Below are 15,049 nucleotides of genomic sequence, written 5' to 3' on the forward strand. Positions count from 1 at the left end.
AAAAACTTCTGCTACACAGGTGCGCATGGGCATTGCAGGAGTTGTACGGGACAAAGATACAGGGCTTGGGATTGCGGATGCTGTCATCGCTGTGGAGGGCATTAACCACGATGTTACAACAGGTGTGTGTGGTAGAGGGAAGAGCTGGGGCCCTTTCGACTGGTCAGAAGTTAAAGAACCCTGAACCCCTCTGACCTCTCTCGTCTCTCCTGTCAGCGTGGGGTGGAGATTATTGGCGGCTGCTGACTCCTGGAGACTATGTGGTGACGGCCAGTGCTGACGGCTACCATACAGTGAAACAACACTGCCAGGTCACCTTTGAAGAGGGCCCTGTCCCCTGCAATTTCCTACTCACCAAGACTCCCAAGCAGAGGCTTCGAGAGCTGCTGGCATCAGGGGATAAGGTGCCCTCAGCCCTTCGGAGGAAGCTAGAGCAGCTGAGGGGACAGAAGAATTAACGTCTCTAGCTGAAGAGAGCCACATCCTTGGACAGGCTGGACCTGTTCAGAACTGAGGGAGGAAGGGGGTGGGGAGAAAGGGTAGTAGAAGAGGTGCTATGTCTTAGTAAAGCTTCTGGTGCCTGAGAGTCCTGTTGTCTCTGTGTTCCAGGTCCTTCTCTGGGGTCTGCATGTACACACTAGCCGGTTGTGTACACAGACGATCCCACCTGAGCCCTTGTACCTGGGGCTCGGCAGAGCGACTCACTTCTGCCTGTGTTTTTCTGCCATAGGTGTTAGTATGTTCATTAATTATCTGCTTGGTGTCAAGTGTGCAAGCAGTCAAGGGTCGGCTGTGTCTGTACCCAGCCTTCTGGGCTTCCAGTTAGGAGGGGACAGGTAATATACACTGTGAGCTATGCCAAGGTGGAAGCCGGTTTGGTAGAGGAGGAAGGGTGGTCACACACACAGGAAATGCAGGTCTGCAGTGACTCAAAACAGTCAGGGATGCAGTCGAGATGGTTTTAGGAATTCAGATGAAGGTAGACCGGGCATAGGATATGGATAAGAACTAAAGATCAGTTGAAAGCATTTGAATTCACTTCAGCTATTTAGAGTACCAATAAATGATGGCTTCTTTCCTGCTAAAGGAGGAATTACATTGTGAGCCAAGGATACAGCCTGTTACAATAATTCCAGACAGAATTTTCATGTTAGAAATAAGTGTACTGAGATATTGAAATTACTGGATGAGAAAAGGGGGGAAGGGAATTTTACACAGAAAGCAGGAAGTTAATCGCCTTCATTTATTATTGCTGCTATTTAAAGTTTTCTTTATTTAGTGTGAGTGCCACATGCAGGGGAAATCAGAGGACAGCTTCGGGAGTCAGCTTTCTTGTACTACACGGGCCTCAGCCATCAGAGGTCATCAGGTTTGTCACCTGCTGAACCACCTTGCCTGTCTCTGCTTTGGTGTTTGTAAATCCGTATTTGGCTATGTTGATGCTGAATCTAACTAACTTAGCTGTCAAGGAAATCTATAAAATGTAGGTAAACTTCAGGTCCCTTAGTCAGATAAGCTCCTTTTAGTGGTGGGCAGTGGTTAATGCAGACTCATTGCTTTTGCACTCACGAACCCACAGTGGCTATGGTCACCTGCACCAGGGCAAGCCAGTCAACATTCCAGCATGGAGGGGCAAGAGGCACAAAACCCTGCCCTTATCTGAGGTATGTCTCTGGGTGTCAGAAGACAACCTGAAGGAGTTGGTTTGTGGTAGGTGCCCTGACGAGTGGAAGAAAAGAAAACCAGGAAACCCTCGGTGTCTTTGAGTGTCCGCTGTCTTCCCACACCTCTCTTGCACTTTCCTTCTCCTCCCTTCCCAGTTATCTTAATATTAAAGCCTCACAGTTTTAAGAACCCAATCAAGATGGTATTCACCATTTGGGCTGGAGAGATGGCTCAGTGGTTAAGAGCTTTGCCTGCTCTTCCAAAGGTCCTGAGTTCAATTCCCAGCAACCACATGTGCTCACAACCATCTGTAATGAGATTTGGTGCCCTCTCCTGACCTGCAGAGATACATGCAGGCAGAGCACTGAATACATAATAAATAAATCTTTAAAAAAATGGTATTCCCAGCCTGGTCTAAAAGAGCTAGTTCCAGGACAGGCTCCAAAACCACAGAGAAACCCTGTCTAAAAAACCAAAAAAAACAAAAAAAAAATGGTATTCATCATATACAAGAGACAAAACAAAAAAGTCCAAAATATATCAAACTTCTGAGCATCTCTTTGCCTCTACAAATAATTAAAAAATAAACCGAACTGGGCTGGAGAGATGGCTCAGAGGTTAAGAGCACTGACTGCTCTTCCAGAGGTCCTGAGTTCAGTTCCCAGCAACCACATGGTGGCTCACAACCATCTGTACTGAGATCTGGCGCCCTCCTCTGGCGTGCGGGCATACATCGAGGCAGAATGTTGTATACATAATAAATAAATAAATCTTTAAAAAAAATAAACTGAACTGTTGTATTTGGGAACAAAGTTTAAAGAAGGGAAAAGCAATGAAGTGTGTGGCAGAACATGGGGCCGCATGTTAGTTTGGAGGTTTCTGTACTAAAGGGAAGAGCTTTTCTTTCTTTTACTTCTTTTTATTTTTTTCCATTTTTTTTAATTTTTAAAGCAATGGGCTGGAGAGATAGCACAGAGGTTGAATACTGCCTGCTCTTCCAGAGGTCCTGAGTTCAATTCCCAGCAACTACATGGTGGCTTACAGCCATCTGTAATGAAATCTGGTGCCCTCTTCAGGCCTGCAGGCACAGATGCAAACAGAACTCTATATGCATAATAAGCAAATAAATAAAATAAACCTTTATTTTTTTTTTAACGGATCCATGATCCTCTACTCCCAAGTGCTGAGATCACAGGCTCATCATAACTGGCCTATTATATGAAACGACCAGTGAAGGGAAATCAGCAGATACGGAAAACAAATTACTGTGTAGGGAAAGGCACAACTGGGAAGGAGTCAGAGAACAAAAATAAATAAGGTTTTGTGTTTGTCTCAGTGGCTCTATTTTTTGTCTTTCCCAGCTCTAAAACTGAATGTGTTGATCATGATATATACCTTTACAACTATATTGAAAACCATTGAACTGTATTGTTGGAACGAGTGAATTATAAAGTTGCGAATTTTATCTCGAAGCTGTTACAAAAAGTCTACCCTGGAGGATATATAGTGCATAAAGAATAGTTCGTATGACAAGAGCACTGATGAGATGCCAAGGGAGCAGAGCTGGGGAGAAGCGGGGTTCCTGCACACCATGCAAGCGGGACAGATGCTGAAATACTGCGGAATGGCATTGCAGTCCCCATGGTAACCACTGAGAAAGTAACTCAAAGAAAATATTGAAGGGAGAGCTGGGAACTCAAATGGTATAAAAGAAAGCATTTTAACACAGGAGGATTTAGAGAAAAGGAACAGCAAAGTGGTATGTGCAAATCTCACAGCTTAAATGAGTGGATCTCTTCCTCTAATTACACAGTGACTCAAAAAACACATTGTGTAGCTGAAGAGATGGCTCAGTAGTTAAAAGCAATGGCTGCCCTTCCAAAGGTCCTGGGTTTGGTTCCCAACACCCATATGGCAGCTCACAACAATCTGCAACTTCAGGGGAATCCAAAGTCCTCTCTGGCCTTTGTGGGCACACACATGGGGCACAGACATACATGCAGGTAAAAATACTCTTACACATAAGCAACTTAAAAAAAAAAACCACATTATGAGAGTGATTTTTCTGAGAAATGCTGTTTAAAGTTTGCCTTAACAAATCAAATGTTCATTCAACCTGTAACAAAGTTTAACGCTGTGCTCTGAGAGTTTTTTAGAACCCTACACTCCCTCTGTTGACACACTGTGTACTTGGCCTGTTCAGAAATAACTGACCTTTAAGAATAACAATGCAATCAATCTTATGATTTAATTAACACCTACAAGCTCCACTAAACGCATAGCTTTGATTTTACTACCTCCCCTGTTTCTTTGTGATCCATTCTCGCCCCTGACTAAGAACAATGCACGCTTGCTTCAGATGTGGTGGCTGAACTGAAGACTATCTGCTGGAAGCCGTGAGGCACAGAAAGCAACTGCCCCCACAAATGTTGAAAGCAACAAGTAGACACAGATTGATAACATCTGATTGCAACTTTCTGAGTCAATAGGTTCAGAAAAAACAATTCCTCCCTTTATGAAACTCCTGTAAAAGTTCCTCATTCTTTCTCTGTATTCATCTGAAATATTATTCTCAAGAAATAAATATTAATGTATTTTTGTGCTCAAAATGAAACCTATTTGGAATCAAGAGTGAACATGACGAAGGTGTTGTAAGACTGTGCTATATGTCTCCAGCTCAATACTCCCAAGTTAGCAAAGGCATTAACATAGGCTCCGAATTTAACGCGAAGCCACTACTTAATAAGGTTTGCATGCAGGAAGGCTTGGGGAAACACAAACAACACACTGACCTGGTTCCTCTGGGTTTTGTGATACAGATGTTTTAAAAATCATACTTTTATAGGAAATTCAAGTGTGTGGAAGTAGGTTGCTAATTCAGACCCAGCCAGAAGGGGCCATTTCAGTGTCTCTATGGTTGGGATAATGGGAAGTTTAGTCATTCCTGTTAGTCTGTTGAGTGCATTGATTTTTATTTTGGTTTCTTTATACCCGTCATTTTGTTGTTGAAGCGACAATTATTATTAATTTATTATCTTTTTGTTGAACTTTTTATCATAATTGTATTTTTCAATTCTAAAGTTTTTGTTTGGTTTTTGGTTTTCAACACAGAGTTTCTCTGCAACTTTGGAGCCTGGCTTCAAATTCACAGAGATCTGTCTTCCTCTGCCTCCCAAGTGCTGGGATTAAAGGTGTGTGCACTACCAGCGTCTGGCTAGTTCTAATGTTTTAATTAGCTTATTCATATCTCTGTTCTCTCTTTTCTTTCTTTCTTTTTCTTTTTCCTTTCTTTTTTTCTTCTTTTTCTTTTTTTTTTTTTTTTTTTTTTTTTTTTTTTTTTTTTTTTTTTTTTTTTTTTTTTTTTTTTTTTTTGTGCCTTCCAGGAACTAGCTCTTGTAGACCAGGTTGGCCTCGAACTCACAGAGATCCACCTGCCTCTGCCTCCTGCGTGCTGGGATTAAAGGCGTGCGCCACCACCACCCACATCTCCCACTCTTTCTTTGCTAAGGCTGTTTTCATTTTGCTTCAAGTGTATTCATACTTATTTGTCAATAACTTTAAAATCATCCCTGTTAATTATATTAATTTTGTGTTGTAGTCAGGGTTCTTTTCTAGTCAATTTTTTTATTTGTTTTGAGACAGGGCCTTACTGTCTGCCTGGCCTGGAACTTGATATATAGACCTGACTGGCCTCAAACTCACAGTGATGCACCTGCCTCTGCCCTTTGAATACTGGGGTTAAAGACATTTGCCCCCATTCCTAACAGCTTTCTATTATAACTAGCTTTTTTCTGATGCCTAGCATCTGAGGGGTGATGGGTGCTTTGTCAGATGGGGGTAGAAAATCCAGGTTCCCCACATCACCAAGGTTGGTTCCTAAGGAGCTGTTTCTTTTTACTGATAAGCAAGGGTAGGTAGTCTGGCTCTAAGTGTGTCAGAGAAAGGCTAACTTTGGGCTATGGTTCTGACCCTTCATTAGGCTTCTGACAACACCAGCCCCAAAGGAAGACAGAAGCACTTCCTGATGAACAGGGGTGGGAATGCTGTTTTTTTTTTTCCTGTGGTCTTCTCTGAGAAATCAGGAGACAATGTGGTGGGAGGAGGCTTCATTGGTTGGCATGGATGGACATCACAGGTCTTCACTTGATCTTACCTGACACTGCTCCCTGCAGCTTCAGGAGGGTGAAAAACTACACTTTCTACCCAGCCTTTGCTGGTGTAGCCGGAAACAGGACAGTGTTGTCTGTGGAGTGAGCCACGAATACTGTTTAATTCCTCTCTCCAGGGTTTTGTCTTAGAACCCTCCTTCCCCATTAGCTCCCCTGCTCTGGGCTTCTCTCTTAGCACTTACCCTCCCAGAACATTCTATCTTTGTTCTCTGGGCATTGTCCCATGTCCCCTTTCTGTCATTTCTATCATCATCTCTATTAATCAGTGGTACCTAGAGCTGTCTAAGGGGGAGTGCTCATTAAGACGCTGTCTCAGCAGTATGGAGGAAGAAATAGAGCAGGTTCCATTGTCCTGCTTTTGTTTTGTTTTTGAGTATCCAAGGGCCAGGAGAGCAGGGCTTGATGTCTAGGGGGACAGTAAGATCACCATCCCTTATTCTACCCTGGGGACTGACAGAGGTCACCTGACCTAGAAGGCAAAAGAGAAGAGAAAGGGAAATCAGCCTGTGGGAGTGTGATGGAGACAAGCTTTTGATCAGCTTTTAGTGATGTCTGTAGAACTAATGTAGACACTGCTCTGTGGCTTTGCCAGTTTGACACAAGCCTAGATATATCTGGGAAGAGGGAATCTTAACTGAGAAATGAGATTGCCCCTGGGGCATTTTCTTGGTGATTGGTATAAGTATGGGAGGGTCTAGTTCTCTGTGGGCAATGCCACTCCTGAGCTGAAGGTCCTGAATGCTGTAAGAAAGTGGGCCGGACAAGAGATGGAGAGCAAGCCCGTAAGCAGAACTCCTCCTGCATCAGCTCTGCATTCGCTCCTGCCACTGGGTTCCTGCCCTGCTTAAGTTCCTGCTCCAATTGTCCTCAGTTGTTGTGGACTATTCCTTTACACTGTGTGAAGATATACCACTGTGATTGGTCTAAGAAAAAGCTGAACAGTCGATAGCAGGCAGGATGTCTGGACACAGAAGATGCTGGGAAGAAGAAAGGCAGAGTCACCAGCCAGATGGAGAGTAAGCAGCGTGGGCAGAACAGAGTAAAGGTAATAAAGCCATGAGACAAAAAGTAGATTGATAAAACAGGTTAATTTAAGTTATAAGTGCTAGTTAGTGACAAGCCTAAGCTATCAGCCAAGCTTTCATAATTAATAAGAAGTCTTCATGTGGTTATTTGGGAGCTGGCTGGCGGAATAGAAAGATATTCTGTCTTAGCGACAGAATTTGACCTGGGAACTGTAAGCTGAAGGAAACCCTTTCCTCCCCAAGCTGTATTTGAGGACAGCAATAGAAACCCTAACTAAAACTGACAGTATTATCACCCTTCCAACAACTGACCATTGTTGAGTCAAGTGCTTACTTGCCATCTGCGTCCACTTCTGCAGCAGAGCTCTGCCGGCCTCTTCTAATGTCACAAGAGGATGCATACTCTTTGCTTTTCAGTGGCCTAGGATACATCCTATAAACTTTACCTGGAGTAAAAGTGGTGTCTTCACCACTCAGGAAGTGGAGATGGCACAAAGGAAGGCCTAACTCCTTTTCCTAGAGACACTAGGCAGATGGGCACAGTGCTTCCCCCAGATTCTCTTTGCCAGCTGTTCAGTTGGAGCTTCCGGCTAGCCCCTGCACAAGCGGAAAAATCCACTGTCCTACTTCCTCCGATCTACCCATGCTGAAAGACCTCTGAACAAAGCAATGGTACCCAAGTGCCTACCCAGGGACCTAGTTTTTGACCATATCAGGGCACAGTTCCAATTCCTGGCTGGCAGGTCATCATCACTCCTTGCCTAAGATCTATAAAACCTAGCTCAGAGGTGTGACTTCTCTGGCCTCATTCTCTGAGGCCTGTGAACCCATCCAGGAGTTGTTTTGTTCTCAATAGGCCTGTTGTTATATTTGTAATTGGCTTGATCCGGCTTACTGCGTTAGTAGGAAAACATTATCTGGGGAAATTTACCTGGGAAAAAAAAACACATCTAGGTGCTGAAACCTGGGAGGAGTTGAGCCCTCAGCAGGTGGGCCAGGTGTGGTGAGGCCGCTCCTCTCTCTCTCTCTCTCTCTCTCTCTCTCTCTCTCTCTCTCTCTCTCTCTCTCTTTCTCTCTATCTTTGACTCCACCTGATTTTCAACTTTTTTCTTTTTCTCTTTCTTTCTTTCCTTTTTTTTTTCTGTTTTTTTTGTCTTTTGTTTTTCAAGACAGGGTTTCCATGTGTAATAGTACTAGCTGTCCTGGAACTAGCTCTTGTAGACCAGGCTGGCATCAAACTCATAGGGATTCATCTGCCTCTGCCTCCTGAGTGCAGGGATTAAAGGCGTGCATGCCCAGCCCTGACTTTCAACTTTTGACTTATGGTAAATTACCCATTTCCCAGTCATGTTTTAAGAGGCACCAGGTGCCTCAGCCAGGATTCAGGACCCCAGGTCCCCTGCCAAGCTTCAGCTACACCAGGGCAAACCTGTGTCAGAACAGAGACAGTCTCTGGGGAGTCTTTGGGTTCAGAAACATGCTTCCCAAGGCTACTCCACCCCCACTGTTCGACTCCAGGCTGTCTCAATGTCTTTCCCTAGTCTTTGGTTTCCGGCACAGGCTTAGAAATGGATAACGCTGAGTACAAACCCAATCCTCAGTCATCCCTGGGGTGTCTGTTGCAAAATTTATCCAAATTGGGACTGCCTCAGACCATACAACCCAGGCACCTAGTTTTCCTTTGTTTTGTGGCCTGGCCTCACTATACTCTAGATAACCAGTCTACATGGTAACTGTGGGCACTCTTGACCTTAACATCCGCCATGACCCTAAAACGTTTCTACATGTGCTTGGGCAAATGGTCTAAACTCCCTCATGTCTGGGCTTTTGGGAACTGTGTCCTTGTCCTCTGTAGCTGATGTTTCACAGCCCAGGTGCTACCAGCACGGATGGCCACGCTGGCAGACCCCTTAAAACCCAGACCTCTCCCATGACTGAGCCTCCAGAAACTCTGACTCTCTCTTTCTCTCATCAACCTCCAACCCCCAGTCACCCCCTCCTTATCACCCTGTCTTCTCCCCTCCTTCTGCCCACCCACTCCAACACCCCAGGCTTCCCTCTCCCCTATTCCTTCTCTTTCTGGTTTCCAACCTCCCACTGGCCTAAACCTCTTGAAGCTTCAGCTATAGCCTCTATATCCTCAGATAATTGATCTAAATGGCGGCCTAATGGCTCTCTGGACCCTAATGTTGTTCAGGATCTTTACACCTTTTGTGACTGCACAGGAAAATAGAAAGAGATCTTTTGTGTCTCTGTTTTTTCCTTTCTCTGCTTCAAGCCCTTTCTGTAGGCCTCCTCCTCACCATCCCACAGTCCTCCTTGCTCTCAAGCCCTCAGCCCCTCCCCCTGACACTTATGCTTCTGAAACTGGAACTCTGGCCTTCTCCCGAGCAGATGCCACCCTAACCTCCCCCTCCTTCCGCTCATCAGTTTAGTTCCCAACAATCTCCTTCGTCCACCACCCTCCCCACTCCTTCACCCACCCGGACTTCACCACAGCCAGACAGACTAGCCTTTCTGACCTTGGCCCTCACTCCCCTCCCCCACTTCCTCCTCTCAACCTAGCCTGTGGTGCTGAGGAGCCTGCCCAAGCCCACAGCGTCTCAGGTCATGTCCCTCAGGTCTGACCTTCAGTGGCTGCTCTAGTCCTCACTGCCCACAATTTCAGGAGCCCCTCGCCCTCTCCTCGCCCAAATGGTCCCCACCTGCACTCACTCCAGTGCTAACCTTGCCCACTCTACATGGCCCAGTTCAGCCCAGCTTGGTGAGGAGGAGCCACTGTCCCAGCCCAGCCTCCTCTACACTCCTTGTCCTTCTAGGGGCCACACTTTCCTTGGGCTCATGTGTGTGTTCAGGAGGGGAGTGCCTTGCTCAACCTCTCAGGGTTGTCTAACCTGAGCCACTCCTTCGCTAAGCCGGTCTCCCCTCAAGGTGGTACCCTTTGCCAACCCCCTTTGAAGCCCTCCCTTCTTCAATTCCGCCACCAGCTCAGTCTTCCCTGATCCCGGGGATTCCCCTTTCCCAGGACTCCCCTGGACCCTCAGTTTTCCTTTGGTTATTCAGGGTCACCCCCTTCTATAATAACACCATCAATCTTCCATAAACAGCCATCTGGACACTCCCAGGAGGGTTCTCAGATGTAACCAGACCCTGTCTAAAAAATCTCTCGTCCACAATCTCCCCATTCATCTCCCTATGATTCCGGTAATGCTGGTTCTGCAGCTAACAAAGTTTGTGATAATATGACAAAGTTTTTCATAAGCCTGACTTGGGCCGAACACTCTACGTGGTCTTTCTCTAGGTAATAGTGGACATCGCTTTGGCCTCAGCCCTAACAGTGTCCGGCTGAAGCATGGCTGCCATAACATACTCAATTACTACAAATAATAAATTATCCAAGCAACTCCAGAAGGCCACCAAGGACTCAGCGGAGTCCCTAGCCTCTCTCCAACCCCAGATCACTTCAATAGCTCAGGCCGTGTTACAGAGTCACAGAGCACTAACCCTCTTCACAGCAGACAAGGGAGACACCTCCGGGGTCCCAGGGAAAGAATGTTGCTGCTACACCTATGAGTCTGGCCAGAAGAAACGGGGAAAAGACCTCAGGTGGTATGCGCAATCCACTTCCTCTCCCTTACCCTGGTGGCCGTCCTCCCTTTCTGCTTGGCTCACCCTATTAGGGGACCAGTTGCTCTCATTTGTCTACTTTTCCTTCTAGCCCCTTGCCTTCTCTGCCTCCTCCAGGAACTGATTTACAGTCTCCAGGGCGGCAGCTGACCAGATGCACCTTCTTCCGTACCTCCCTTTAAACACCAGCCCACCGACTCCTGACTCCCTCTCCCCATGCTGTCCCATGCCAGTAGGAAGCACCAGATCCGAACCTGTGCCCATATACCCAAAGAGGTCAGGATGTTCCTTGGTAGCTTCTGGCTTGCCCTGCACAAGCTGAAAACCCCATCTGCCCTACTTCTTCCATACCTGCCCATGCTGAAAAGCCTCTGAACAAAGGAATGGCATCCAAGTGCCCACCCAGGGACCTCACTTCTGATCACACTTGGACTCAGTCCCAGCTCCTGGCTGGCATGTCATCGCCCCTTGCCTAAGGTCTATAAAACCTCCCCACCTTAGCTTTGAGGCCCGACTTCTCTGAGATCAGTGAACATACCTGGGAGTTGCTTTGCTCTCAATAGGTCTGTCGCTATACTTGTAATTTGGCTTGATCCAGCTTATTGCATCAGCAGGGAAACTTATTATCATAAGATAATGGAAAAAGACATCTCACCAACCAGAATACTCATCCCTCCATCTTGGTTAAGCACAGGCTAACTCTGCGCAGTTGTCTCCTTCTCCCAGGTATTGCCCATAGCCAAATGCGAGCTGCTTCACCCGGGTTACCACTCTGGCAATCAGCAGCCAATTACCAAGAGCATGGGAATAATAAAGCTGTATCTTCTCACAAAGAAGAGCCTACTCTGGTACCTTGCAGCCTCCAGAGCTTGGAGATGACATTATGTCAAACTGCCCCGTGCCCTTTCTCTTCTTCCAGTGACAACTTTAATGCATATCCAAATCTCTTCAGGCTCTGCTTCCAGGGTCTCCTACCTCAGATTATAGTGCGTGCTGAATAAATTATGGATAACGGCAATGTAGCACCATCCCATTGGCTCAGTCGAGGGAAGGGAAGGCTTTGCTGGCTCTTTCTCCTGCTACTGCAGACCCACATCTAACATGCACCTCTCCTCACACCTTTGATGCTGAGCTGCTTCAAGGGGAACCGGATTTGGAGTTCTGTCAACCTTAAGCATAATGATGAGTTTTTTCATCTCTATGAAAAACTTTTCGGTTTTCAAGTAAAACCAACATTACCTCACTCAGCAAGATGTCCGACAGCCTTTTCTGGCATGGCCTGACTCTACAGAGCTCCACGCTGGGGAGGCAGTGGGAGACCGACTCACTGGCCTGCCAAGTGTGGGCATTTGCAGCAGCTGCTCCACCACATTGCACCCGTGGCCAGTTTGTCTTGGCAAGGCGAACCTCTAGGCCCGGTTTCTTAAGAAGGAAGGGCTCCAGGAGTGGCCCAGAGAAACCAGCTTTTTACCACAGAAGCCAACGTTGGTCAGATTTGGATAAGGACCAGTTCAAAATGGTTGGGTTCTCCCCTGAATGGGTTCAGTTCTGGGGGAGCGCACAAATGCACAGAGGGAACAGGCTCATGATAGCTACCAGGGCTCCGTACAGCTGAAGTTCCCACCATTCCAGCCAGGCAACAATGCACTGAGACAGCCCTCATTCTCAGACAGGCATAAGAAGGGTGAGAACTAAGATGCTAAAATGCTGGTCCCTGGGGCTGGAGGGAGGAGTCAGTGTTCAGAGTGAATACTGACCTTACAAAGGACCCGAGTTCACCCATGCTGCAGGTGGCTCATAACTCCCTCTCCAGGGGCATCTAACACCTCTGGACTCTATCCGTACACACACACACACACACACACACACACACACACACACACACACACTTTCACATACAGCATAGAAAAGTAAAATAAGTATTTACAATGCTAAGTCTCAATGAACAGCAAGCCTGCTATTTGATGGTATTTTCCCTTTTAAACGCTTGGCTTCTTTGTTCTCAAGGAACAAAACAATCAAAAGGAAAGAAGGCAAAAGCAGTCTTGTTCTGTTACTCCCTTCCGGGAAGCCTCCTCTTTACCTTCATAGTCATGAAGTCTATTCTGTTCTATCTCCTGCTGAAATCTCTGCACTCAAAACCCTCCCACTCATCCTCATGCCAAGCAGTTCCTGTAGCTACAAACCCAGAGCCCCTCCTCCCACCCCACCTCGGGTGCTGACACCCTATCAGAGCAAGGTGAGGTGCTTGGACACCTTTGCGCAGCAAGGGGACACAGGGGCTTCGAGGCAGGTCACCCACAGGGTCTTCTGGGTCTCCAACAGAGGGGACCAAGAGCTATGTAGGGCACCTCGCTGGACTGGAATCACAGTTAGAATGGGACAGTAAAAAGATGAGCCACAGGGAGGCCGAATGACCATGAGCAGTTTGTTCTCATGTTTCCTCCTCCCTGGATTCCTCAGAGGTACCAGAAGCTAGCATGGAAAGAAAAATCGATATGGTGTGTAGATTTCTGTATTTTGCTTCCCAGAAGTCATAGAAACACATATTTTTATGTGCCAAGAGATAGGAAGGACAAGAGCAGGAGAGGGAGAGGAAGAGAATGGAGCCTCATATTAGCAATTAATACGCCTGGGCAGAGGGCATGCAGCGATCTACCATTAAACATGCATTCAACAGTTAATGCAATGGCTTAAGATCAGACATATAACTAACATGATTCAGCACATTAACAAAGTCATGCAGAAAATCACTGGATGATCTTAAGATATGCAGAAAAGTATTTTTTAAAAATTTGGAACTCAGTCATAATTTTAATTTAAAAATTAGATTTTATGATAACTATAAGCCAAACACAATACTCCATGGTGAAACACTAAAAGTCTGCTGTCCAGGATCAAGAATAAAGATGTTCACTGCCACTGCTTTCATCAAACTGAAGATTCTAAGCAGTACATTTAGACATGAGACTGAAATGGAAATAAAAACTTCAAATGTTTGTAGATCAAATACTCATATACTTAAGATGCATACTTTAGACAATCTATTGATAAATTATTACTAACTGAAGTGTGTTGCTGGATATAAAGATTTTTTAAAAAATCAGTTGTGGAGGGGGGAGGACTTTGGACTTTCCACAGGGCAGGGAACCCTGACTGCTCTTCAGACTCGAGAGGGAGGGGGAGAGGAGTGGGGGGAGGGTGGGAGGAGTGGGAGGCTGGGAGGAGGAGAAAATTTTTTTTTCTCAATAAAAAAAAAATCAGTTGTGCTTCTAAGTGACATTCACTTAAGCATTCATAACAAATACCTTCAAAATGAAATGTACAGGGGCTGGAGAGATGGCTCAGTGGTTAAGAGCATTGCCTGCTCTTCCAAAGGTCCTGAGTTCAATTCCCAGCAACCACATGGTGGCTCACAACCATCTGTAATGAGGTCTGGTGCCCTCTTCTGGCCTTCAGGCATACACGCAGAAAGAATATTGTATAATAAATAAATAAATAAATAAATAATGAAACGTACAATTATATACAATACTTCACGTGATAGATGTGCAAGACTATCATGAGAAGTCTTCAAAATATTTTTTAAATTTATGTTTTACTTTTTGACATTATAATAGAATTACATAATTTCCCCCTTCCCTTTCTTTCCTCCCACCCCTCCCATATAACTTTCCTTTCTTTCCTTCAAATTCATTAATCTCTACTGCAGTGAGATGGAGGAAAGACAGAAAGCTTAAAAAATAGAGCTGGGCAATGACTATTCATTTAAAAACAAGCACGGTTGGTCCTTTGGTCACAACCCAGATGGTTTAGCTGGGTGTGGTAGGGCACCCCTTGAATCTCAGCACTCAGAGGCAGGCAGATCTCTGTGAGATTGAGGCCAGCCTGGGATACATAAAGAGATCCTTACAAAAATAACAAATAGACCAAAAAAAAAAATCAACCAACCAACCAAGCAAACAAACAGAAAACCAAACACAACTAATAATGCCATGGAAGAGAATGGGAGCACGGAAGAACAGAGAGGTAAGGACTCCAGGGTCCACATTTATGGTCCATGCTGCGCATTCATCAGGCTCTCATACTGATGGTCTTTTTGCAAACATTCTGCTCCATCATCCACTGGTTGTGGCTGTCATCACTGTGGTGATAGCAGAAGGTAAAGTGAAAAGGCATGCGTAGACTGGAGGATGGTGGCTACTCCAGGCAAAGGAGCAGGACTTGAGAATCACAGACCTGCAAAGTCTGTGTAGTGGGTAAGAGCACCTCCATGCACCCCTGGATTCCACCGTGGAAGGAGAAAACAGACTTCTGAAAGTGAGTTCTGACCTCCACCACTGCACTCATACTGTGACACGCGTGTGTGTGCACACACACATATACACACAAACACACACACACAGAGAGACAAATAATAATAAAGTTTTTATTTTAAATTAAAATATTAGTTGTGTCAGTGGGGAACAGACCATGGAGGTCACTCTGGCAGAAGGAAGCGTATGTTTCAGGTTTCTCATTTTGATGTAAACTACCTGGAACTGGTGTGTGTGTGTGTGTGTG

The 15,049-nt window shown here is 45.7% G+C and overlaps 1 protein-coding gene across 1 annotated transcript in view; it reads left to right on the plus strand.

Moving 5' to 3' along the window:
- Cpxm1 (carboxypeptidase X, M14 family member 1) overlaps window positions 1-599 on the plus strand; it is a 6,754-nt gene extending 6,155 nt beyond the window's left edge. The window contains exons 13-14 of the mRNA XM_005365618.2: window positions 20-122; window positions 217-599. Of these exons, the coding sequence (XP_005365675.1) occupies window positions 20-122; window positions 217-458 (345 nt within the window). The 3' untranslated portion in view covers window positions 459-599. The remainder of the gene's footprint in view (window positions 1-19; window positions 123-216) is intronic.
- Window positions 600-15,049: the final 14,450 nt, after the last annotated feature.

Source organism: Microtus ochrogaster, unplaced genomic scaffold (assembly GCF_000317375.1).
Source record: "Microtus ochrogaster isolate Prairie Vole_2 unplaced genomic scaffold, MicOch1.0 UNK3, whole genome shotgun sequence".
NCBI lineage: Eukaryota > Metazoa > Chordata > Mammalia > Rodentia > Cricetidae > Microtus > Microtus ochrogaster.